The sequence below is a fragment of the Crocuta crocuta genome, unplaced genomic scaffold (genome assembly GCF_008692635.1).
Source record: "Crocuta crocuta isolate KB4526 unplaced genomic scaffold, BGI_CrCroc_1.0 scaffold598, whole genome shotgun sequence".
Lineage (NCBI taxonomy): Eukaryota > Metazoa > Chordata > Mammalia > Carnivora > Hyaenidae > Crocuta > Crocuta crocuta.
The window spans coordinates 51,082-62,273 of NW_027532848.1; the positions used below are offsets into that span (position 1 = coordinate 51,082).

Below are 11,192 nucleotides of genomic sequence, written 5' to 3' on the forward strand. Positions count from 1 at the left end.
TGTTTTGTAACAAAATTTCTCTAGAGGGGGATATGATTTAATGTTCTCAAGAGTAACATCATAAAACCACATTTGGTAGTAATTTTTTATTTTTAACAATAGCAGACTTCAAACACCAGTGCTCATACTGTAGACCATAAAAATGCAGTCTTAGTAAAAATATGTTTTTCCTGAAGAGCTACTTAGAGACATCCTTCAAACAAGGGAATTGTTCCTGGGCGTATGTTCATAAATATCACCATGATGAATTTTGTTAAGAGAAATCAGCACCCCACTAATGCTTAAAATGGGTCTCTGATTCCAGAATCACATAAAAACTCTGAAGAAATGGATGGCTGAAGTTGATGTCTTCCTGAAGGAGGAATGGCCTGCCCTCGGAGACTCAGAAATTCTGAAAAAACAGCTGAAACAGTGCAGGGTAAGATTTTTATATGACCCCTATCATATGAAGACTTTTATATGGGCGTTATTATTTGGTTATGTCAATGGTCCTTAACCAGAGTGATTTTGCTCCCCTCAGGGACATTTAGCAATATCTGGAGACAGTTTTGTCACAGCTCAGAGTGGGTTGTGTAGAGGATAGGGACCTGGGGTGCTCTGTGTAACCCCCGATGTGCTGAACAGCCCCTCACAACAAAGAATTAGCCAGTTTAAAATGATGCTAGTGCCAAGGTTGGGAAACTGGGTTAAATAAATGAGGAACAAAGAAGCATTATCGTTTACTCAACGCTCATTATTTTAGTGTAAAATGAAGTTTAATGTAAAGGCAAAGAAACCTTTGGGCTGTCTGTTACGTCTTACTGCAGATTGTCAGTCATACTGTGTTACTGTGCTTAGACATCCTGCGCTGAACGCTAATATTACACAGTATGGATTTCTGAAACGGTATTCATTATGCCATTGTCATGTCATGGAAAGGAAGTAATGTAGCTCTTTAAAGAATTTGCTTTGCTANTTTCAAAGCTAGTAATGTATATAGCCCATCATTTTCACACATTTTTCCAACAAGGAATAATACTTTTATGTCCTTTTTATCTCATCTAATAGAATACAGACAATTCCCTACTTGAATCACACCATCAAAACCACTGAACAGTTTTTGCAAGGCTGAGACATGTAGATACATATCTGTAGGTGGGGGTGTATCACATTTTAAAGGAAAAGACTCACTCTATCATGAATCCTGATTATACGTTTCCTCTCTATGTTGTATTTCTAGTATGTTGTGGTAATTTTCGCAGCTAGCTTAAATTGATTTATTCCCTTAGCTTTTAGTCAATGATATTCAGACAATTCAGCCCAGTCTCAACAGTGTCAATGAAAGTGCACAGAAGGTAAAGAGTGAAGCGGAGCCAGAGTTTGCTTGCAGACTTGAGACAGAGCTCAGAGAACTTAACACTCAGTGGGATTACATATGCCGACAGGTACGTACAGCCTCTTGCACTGTGGCTTGCCTCTGTTTAATTAAGTAAATTTTCTTAATGTCTCCCTTTACCATTGCTCTTTTTGAAAATTTAATCTCTGAGTATGTCGATGTTTTAAAGTGTGGTTAATTCAAACTAGCCTTTGTCTAGCATAAAAAAACATTTGTATGGTAGATATGTTAAATAGTATATATTCATCTTATTTGGAATCTAAGATGACCTTAAATACTGAACAGTAATGTCCTGTTTTTAAGCATGATTTTCATTGAATGTTTGCTCTGGTGCATAACTTTGTAATCGTAATTGGATTAGCAGAACACACTTTACACCTGTATACTTGGCACTGAAATAAAATGAATGTAAGAATAAGATAAATAATTTTCACATCAGATTATTAAGAAAGGCATTTATTTCAGTAAATGAATTAACTTTGGGAAATAGCTAAGAATATCTCAGTGGGGGAAATAAAACACAAAATAACTCTCTATCTGAGTTCTTCTTTTTTATACAGCAGAGTGTTTTGTAGATATTATTTTTAATTTTAAGATTACATTATGGAAACTAAATGTTATATATACAAGTCGTATATATCTAATACTTCTTGTACCAAAGATGAAAATTTGACCTAAAGCAATGATTATTTTTTAATACACCGAGAACTTTTTTGAAGTTAATGAGAGGTTTCATCTTATGTGTATTAGATGTAGCCAGTCTTTCGTTATTTCTAAGTAACCTTTAAAAGTTGAAAAGAAATCGTGCCACGAGGCAAAAATTAAATTTGAAAAAGGAAAGAATTTAGAAAAGTAAAAGGCAAGGCAAGTCACCCAGATAATACTGTCACTGGCAAATGCTCAACAGTTCTATTAACTCACAGACGAGATAGCCCTGGGTCAGCTAGCTTGCATTCTTCTCTGGAGTAAGCCAGCTCTAGAAGGAATGTTCAGGAAAAAAAATATTACTTAGGTAATAGATTATACCATTTATGTTTTCCTGCAAGGCCAGTGTGAAAGGCATTTGTTTGTTGGATGTTTCTAATGGATGAATGGAAAGAAGAAATTGGAGCAAGAAGGAAAATGATAGCAAGCATATATATACAGTCAACAATATTACTAAGACCTCGAGATCTTTACATATTGGAGAAGTGTAATTTTTAAAGTATCTCTAGTCTTAAAATGGCCTTGTTTAAGACCTTATGTCTGCTATAAAATATACCACAGACATGTCTTTTAAGAGAACTATAAACACATTAGACTACTTCCTAACACAAATTCCATAGATTCCATCCGTGTTTTCATCCCATACTAGGATATTTTACATCTCTCTGGTTCTTCTTGGAATGTGTCACACTGGGTATGCTCTGAACTTATGGACAAATGACCTGTGTTTCTTAAGGAAGGTATCATGCAATCAAGAAGAGAAGTAAGACAAAATACAGTAAAAGCACGGAAGCCAGGCTTGGGTGTTTGGCCTAGTTCAGAGCTCCAGAGAGAATTGAAAACAAACTGTAAATCTATGCATTATAGAAATAGCTACACACAAAATGTGGTGTGATGTTCTTTCTCGGATTAAAATTAACTCATTTGTTTTTACATGCCAGCGTCTGGAAAACACACACACACACACACACACACAAATAGAGACAAAATTGTCCAAATGCCTAATATCCATGGAGATCCTTTGAGATTCTGTGATCTGATTTTCTAGGTATAAAATGGTTAGCATTTTAAATTCTAAAAGTTTTGTATACAAATAAAAACCCCTAACATTTTAGGGGAGCCTGAGTGACTCAGTCGGTTAAGTGTCTGACTCTTGGTTTTGGCTCGAGTCATGACTCATGTTTGTGGGTTCGAGCCCCACATCAGGCTCTCTGCTAAGAGTGTGGAGCCTGCTTGGGATTCTCTTTCTCTCTGCCCCTCTCCAACTTGTATGCACATGCACACTCTCTATCAAAGTAAACAAATAAAAACTTAAACAAAATTTTAGTTATTTCTAAAATAAAGGCTAATCATCATGCAAATAACTCACAAATTAGTGAACCATACTGAAAAGAAGAAAGTGGGAAGGGAAGGAGTTTCATAATTATACATATCTTTACATTATTATGTCATATGGTTATTAAAGCAACTAATCATATACATAAAAATGCATAATTTTTAGAGAAACATTTTTACTCTTTTTATTAAACATTGTGTATCAGGTGTAATTAGGGAAGAAAATAAACATGATAAATATCAATCTTCACGAAGGGTATGGTTCAGTAGAGAAGATGGAAAGTAAATGAGTTAACATAATATTGCACAAATGCGTAATTTTAATGTTGACAAATGCTCTGAAGAAAGCCATCAGAATGCTCTGAATGAGACTTAAGGAGCAGGGAGCCTGCTTTTTATTGGGTAGGCAGTTAAGTCTTTTCTGAAGGGGTGGAATTAAAGCCAGTGCCTGATTAGTGCAAAGAACCTGGCACTTTGACATGGGGACTAGAGAAAAGTGTGGGTCTAGGATGAATCGGGAGAAACTACTAAGGCAGGGGAGAAGAGTGAGCATGTGTGAGGAACCTAAGGGAAGCCTCTCTAAGTAGAGCAGCGTGAGCCAGAGGAAACCCAGTGGGAAGCAAGTCATGAACAGTCTCATGAGTCATAGTGAGGACTTAGTATGCACGTTAAGTTCATTGAAAAGGTATTAGGCTTCTACATACAGAGGCGGCCTCATCTCAAGTGGTTGTTTGAAACCTTGCTCTATATTCCTATTCTATGAAGAATGGCCGGAAGTGGCACAGGCAGAAGCAGGTAGGAATTGTACTTGTCCAGGTAGGAAGTACTACTGGCAAAGGGCAGGGAGGGCCTTAGTGGAGTGGAGAAGAAATTTGAAATACATCATCCTCTGGTGACATTATGTTTGGTTCACGGTCCAAACCTCTCCTGATATTTTTCCAAAATCTTCCATAGAGATGGAAATGATTTCAATACTTGTTGATCTGTCTCTCGTTACTCTTTGTGTATTTTCCCGTTATATAGCAAATAATGTGTGGAAGGGATATGTTATTCTGGGAAAACTGGACCAAAGTGCTTGTGTGACTCAAACTTTGTTGAGACTTTTTTCCAGCAGGACCTGTCTCCAGTAAGCTTATGTCACTCAGTGTGCTCAACATTATGTGTATGTCATGTAGTCTTATGTTTTTTTTTTTTCCTGATCTTTGCCAATTAGGCTAGTTCTTCCTTGTTACATTTTTGGTCAAGAATTCTACACTCACACCCACCTTTGACCTTTATTCTTTTCCTCGCATGACACGTTCCTTTCTTCATTTAATCAGATCCTATTGGATATGACAGTACTTGCTGATAAAGAGTTCTTACCTCAAGTCCAGAGAGAGAAGAAGGAATCAAAGTGTATTCAGAGATTTCTGTTTTAAGCAACAGAGTTGGCTGCAGTGCCTTTAAATAATGAAAGAAAGACTTGGGCCTGAAGAGGGAACAAAAGTGACTAGCTTAGTGGAGTGCTCAATACTTCCATTTTGGTCATGTTTACTTTGGAGAAGTAGACAATTAGAAGTGCATCTTGAACTGGGCACATAAACTATGTGTATAAAAGTAAAGGTATCATTTATATAAGGTAACTCCTACCTCACAAAGAAAAGATTTCCAAGACTTACTTCCCTAAAATGCTTGGCCAATAAAATTAAAAACTCTGAAGAATGGAGAAGGATTTCTTATGGACTCAGAGGCAAGCATAGTGTGTATGTCCAGGAGCTCTGGAACCGTATGGCCTTGGTTTAGATCTTGCACCCACCATAACCTACTTGTGTGATCCTGGAAAAGTTGCTTAGTCTCTCTGTGCTTCAGTTCCAGTGTTTATAATGTGGTGATATTAATGCCTACTTTATAAGAATTTTATAATATTCATCAAATGTGTTCATCTTGTAAAGTGTCTAGACCAGTACCTAGCACAGCATAACTACTCTGTACATGCTTGGTAAATAAAATAAGCAGACATGAAATAGACATAAGCCTCCATCTGTAAAATTATAAAATATGTGTCATTTATAAATAAACAGTGCATGATTATATATTTTAATTAATAGCAGCTATAAATTTGTAGTAGTTACCAAGAAACACTGGATATAGAGGTTAGAGGGATGTCATTCTCATAATTTGCAAATTACTGTCTTTTTCTCATTCACTGCATCTTTTGGGTACAGTCATCCCCAGACCCCTGGGTCACTCTTCCTTATTTCTTCAATATTTTAATAACTGACTTACTGTCATCCCTGTATTAATTCTTCCTGATTTCATTGTCTACTCAGATGACTCTTCCAGCGCTCACTATCTTGAAAGCTCCTCCAATGATTATGTATTCTACTCTATCTTAGCTACCCATTCCCAGCCTCATAACCTAGACATTGTCATTACAGGATTCTTCTCCATAATTTCAACCTCAGGTAGTCTACTCTGCAGCCATCAGCACCTTACTTTCCAAGTTCTTCCCCCAGTAATCCAACCTCAAAAATTCTTCCTTCCTAGTGGAATGCATAATCCAGTGATTTTACTGGCTTCTCATTAGAGAAGCATTTCATCTTGACTTGGTCATTCCTTATTCAAAGTAGATTCTATAATCCATCATTAAAAGCACCCTGTGTGTTTTCTTTCAAGTCTCTTGTCCTCTGCTTTCTGTATCATATCCATGTGACAATACCCTACCTAGGTCAGATCCACTTTTCTGCTGATGCTGTGCCTGCACCAGGAAGGATGAACATGGCTGGCGGAAAACACATATCATACTGGCTGGTCTCCCTTGGAAATCATGAGTGTAAACCTCAAGTAGCCTCTTGGTGCTTATTGGTAATCTTACTGCATTTTTCATACCCATTCACAGCCCCACTCCTCTGATGAGTATTTCACAAATTTCTTTCAGCATATCTCTACCAGTTCTTGTCTCCTTCCTGTATGGCAATTAACTAGCTTCATGTTCCAATGAACAAAATAGAAACATTCAGAAGAGAACTTGCACATACTCCCGCTGAGTTGCATGTTAGTTAACAACTCTATTTTCCCATTGTTAACATGACTGACCTGTCATTACTCCCATATAAGGCCAGCCTTTCCACTTAATATGCTGGATACCATCCTCTTTTTTCATCACACAGACATTATGCCACCTGTTGAACATCCGCCTACCTCCTACATCAATAGTATATTTCAGGGTGCCCAGGAGGCTTATTTGGGTAAGTGTCTGACTCTTGATTTTGGCTGATGTCATGATCTTGTGGTTCATGATTTCAAACTCTGTATTGGGCTCCACACTGAGAATGTGGAGCCTACTTGGGACTCTCTTTATCCCTCTCTGTCAGCCTCTCCCCTGTCAGCACGCTCACTCGTGCTCGCTTGCTTGCTCTCTCTCTCTCTCTCTCTCTTTCAAAATTAACATACAAACTTTTAAAGAAAAAAACAATGTGTTTCTTTCCTTTCCTCCACTGGATCATTTCCATCAGTAGGGAATGATTCTGCAATATTTCCTGTCATTAAAAATGTACCCCTTGGGGGCACCTGGCTGGATCAGTCAGTGGAACATGACTCTTGATCTTGGGGTTGTGAGTTCTAGTCCCATACTGGGTGTAGAGATTACTTAAAAATAAAATCTAACAACAGCAACAACAACAACAACTTTGCCTCACATTCCTTCCAGCCACTTCTCCATTTTTGTTCCCCTTTACAGAAACTCTTTTCATACCACTCGTCCTGTTCTCTCTTAAATGTCCCATAATCAAGTTTTCATCCTCATTACTGCACTGAAGCAATTTTTGTCATGGTCACTAGTGAATTCACATCACTAAATCCATTGTTTAGTCTTTATCTTTGTTTGATTGGCTTCTCTATCATCATTTTCTCTCGGTTCTTTCTTAGTCTGCCTTCAGTTTCCATGACCACTATTAGTACCTTTAGTGATTCATTTGCCTTGACCTCTAAACTTGAAATCATTCCAAGGCTCTGTCTTTGGATTTCTTCCCTTCCTTATCACCACTCAATCTCCAGGTAAATTTATTCAGCTTTATGGCTTTAAGTGTTATGTGTAAGTTATTGCTTCCACAGTTTTGTTACAATTTGGGCCTTTTCCTGAATCCTAGATCTGCATATCCATCTTCTGACTCAATACCTTCATATTAATGAATAAATATACTAAGTCCAGCATGCACCCCAAATTCATTACATATTCCCCAGTTTACTATTCTAATAGTTACCCTGGAAGAATAAATGAAACTTCATTTTCTTCCATATATCCAAGCTAAAACTCTTAAGTCTGGTCTTCTTGTCTCATTGTGCCTTTGTGGAGGCTGTATGATCCAGCACCATATGCCAAGGTACTTGGAAGGACTCACCCTTTCCACAGGGTCTACTGCCTGTGGATCCTGGAATAGTCCACTGGGAATAGTCCACAGGGAATAATTACCTAAACCTTTTTACAGATCCTTCTAAAATATGAAACAAAAAAATTAATATCTCTGTATGATCGGAAAGAGAACTGTGGGATCTTAAGCTTCGAAAGGACCTTGGAAATCATCTGGTCCAACTGTTAGGTTAGTTATAGAACAGAGATAAAGAAAAATGAGGTGTTATCTCCAGGTTTACTTAACTTGCTCATGACTGAGTCCAGGTATCCTGATTCCAAAGCTGATGTTTTTTCTGGTGCGTTTGTGCTGTCACCTCAGAATGTCTCCCTGCCTGCTTTTCCTTTAAAAAAAAAAAAAATCAGTCCTGATCCCTTTCTTCTGGTTTAGTTTAATAGCATGCTGTTGTTTGTTTTTTTTTTAACTACAAGTTTTTGGCTAAGTTCCATTAGTCATTCTAATATTATTGTCACTTTGCCAACTGCCTGAAAAGATGACAGCAGAAGATCGAAGTAGAAATTGAGCAACCTGTTTACTTACAATGATTAAGGGTCATTGATTATGCAAATAGTCTTTATACTTTAATTAGTAGAACCGTTAGACATATTGTTCTGACTGTGTCACAGTGAAGCATTTATTTACATTTCAATAGATCAGGGACTATATTCACCAAGGAGAGTGAAGAATTGAAAGTCGTTTTAATTTAATTATATTAGGCATAAGATGGTTGTAAAGACTAAGGAAAATTAATATGGTTCTGCACATGTGTAGTATTTGGTAAGGTACATGAAAACTTCATTATACTAAAATTGTGCATTATATATTAAAACTGTTCAATTAAAATTGCATTACTTGAAAGAGAGAACTCTGCTTAATTCCACAGAAAAGAATTGACATCATTGGAATAGAGTTCCTTCTTAAGGTAAAAGAGAAGCAATATTTAATCATTCTAGTACCAAACTGAAGTTTTTCCCTCAGTGTGGTACAACAGGTTACTTTGTAACAAGTGATTAGCACTTACAATTTTATTTTAGATATTAAAGCTTTGCTTTTTTTCTGTTTAATAAGTAATACATTCTTCTGTAAAAAATGAATACTTCAGGAATGTATGAAAATTTAAAAAGCACAGGTCTCCTATTACTACACATACTGTTTTGCAGCCTGCTTTTTAAACTTGAAATTACATACTGAACAACTTTCACTTCAGTATAGATGTATTGGTGCTACATAGTATCCCATTGTGTGTGTGTGTGTGTGTGTGTGTGTGTGTGTGTGTGTTTGTCTATATCACAATTTAACTTATTTTCCATGGAACCACATCTGGATTTATTTCTGATATGTTGCTGCCTTCAAAGCTGAAATGAACAGTATTCATGCCACTTTGTATTTCTGTGGTGTTCTGATTTCTCCTTTCTCATTCATGATTTTCTTTGAGTCCTTCTCTTTTCCTTTTGATAAGTTTGGCTAAGGCTTTATCAATCTTATTATTTCTTTCAAAGAATCAGCTCCTAATTTCATTGATCTGTTCTCCGGGATTTTTTTTTTTTATATCATTTATTTCCACTGTAATCTTTATTATTTCCCTTCTTCTGCTTGCTTTAGGATTCATTTGTTCTTTTCCTGCCTCCATTAAGTGTAAGGTTAGGTTGTGTACCTGAGATTTTTCTTGCTTCTTTAGGTATGCTTGTATTGCTATATACCTCCCTCTTATGACTGTGTTGGATGCATCCCAAAGGTTTTGGATCAATGTGTTTTTAGTTACATTTGTTTCTACGTATTTTTTCCTGTCTCCTTTAATTTCCTAGTTAGCCCCATCATTCTTTAGTAGGATGTTCTTTAACCTCCATGTATTTTTGGTCTTTCCAAATTTTTTCTTGTGGTTGACTTCAAGTTTCATAGCTTTTTTTTTTTATACATTACTTTATTTATTTATATTTTGAAAGTGAGAGAGAGCACAACTGGGGAAGGGCAAAGAGAGAAGGGGAGGGAGAGTCCCTAGCAGGCTCCACAGTGCCAGCATAGAGTCCACCTCAGGGATCTCACACCCACAAAGCTGTGAGATCATGACCTGAGCTGAAGTCGAGAGCTGAATGCTTAGCTGACTGAGCCACCCACGTCCTTCACGTTTCATAGCTTTGTGGTCAGAAAATATACATGATGTACTCCTAGTCATTTTGTATTTGCTTAGGCCATATATGTGACCTAGTATGTGTTCTCTTTTGGAGAGTGTCCCATGTGCACTTGAAAAGAATGTGTATTTTGCTCTTCTAGGATGTAGTGTTCTGAATATATCTTTTAAGTCCATCCAGTCCAGTATTTCCTTCAAAACCATAGTTTCTGTTTTGATTTTCTGCGTAGATGATCTAAGTTGGGTGTTAAAGTCCCCTACTGTTATTGTATTATTATCAATGAATTTCTTTATGTATGTTATTGTTTTATATATATTCGGATGTTCCACATTGGGGGCATAGATATTTACAACTATTCATGCTGATTTTGTACACTGTGTTTTGTATGATTCATTCTTTAAAGTGGAAGAGTACTTTAAAAATACAGTGGAAGAGGAGACTCAGATTTATGAACATTAGAAATTGTGCCAATAAATTTACGTATCCAACTGAAACATTATGAAAAGATGTTTTTCTCGATTTCTTATTCATAGAAAAGCATAGACATACACACAGCTAAATTACAGTCCTAGAGGAATATGTTCATTTTATTACATATGACAAGTAAATGGCTACATTTTATTTTAACGCCTATGTGAAATTAAGTATAATCAATCACCATGAGTTATTTCCTCATTCATATAAGCTTTTTACTTCTTGCTTCATCTTTACTTTCTAAACTTTCTGTTATTTACATACTGTTTAGTAATAATATAATGACAGTGTTTTGTGACTTTTAATATTCATGCTTTGCTTGTTGCTTTGTTTTATGAAAGGTCTATGCCAGAAAGGAAGCCTTAAAGGGAGGTTTGGATAAAACTGTAAGTCTTCAGAAAGATCTGTCAGAGATGCACGAATGGATGACACAAGCTGAAGAAGAATACCTAGAGAGAGATTTTGAGTATAAAACCCCAGATGAATTACAGACTGCAGTTGAAGAGATGAAGGTAAAATAAACCAAGTAAAATGAGACAAAGAAAGAAAAAAAAGGAAAGATGCAACATTGCTTGACATTATGATTCTACACTATCTGCTCTTTCCTTGGTTTAATAGTGGAGGTTGATTTTTAATGAATTCAGATTCAAGTTCAGTATGCATTATGGATTCTAAAACTTTTGTTTATTAATTTTAATGCATTGTGGTCAAAATATGAATATGGAATATCACTGGAAGGAACATTTTTCCCTCATGAAATTATATATTATTAAGAGATTGGAAACA

At 36.3% G+C, this 11,192-nt stretch overlaps 1 protein-coding gene across 1 annotated transcript in view; it reads left to right on the forward strand.

Moving 5' to 3' along the window:
- The first annotated feature begins 381 nt into the window (after window positions 1-381).
- The window catches only part of LOC144216192 (dystrophin-like), a 68,178-nt gene continuing 57,367 nt past the window's right edge, over window positions 382-11,192 (forward strand). Inside the window, exons 1-3 of the mRNA XM_077745469.1 lie at window positions 382-418; window positions 1,269-1,424; window positions 10,748-10,918. Coding sequence (XP_077601595.1) covers window positions 10,820-10,918 — 99 coding nt within the window. The 5' untranslated portion in view covers window positions 382-418; window positions 1,269-1,424; window positions 10,748-10,819. The remainder of the gene's footprint in view (window positions 419-1,268; window positions 1,425-10,747; window positions 10,919-11,192) is intronic.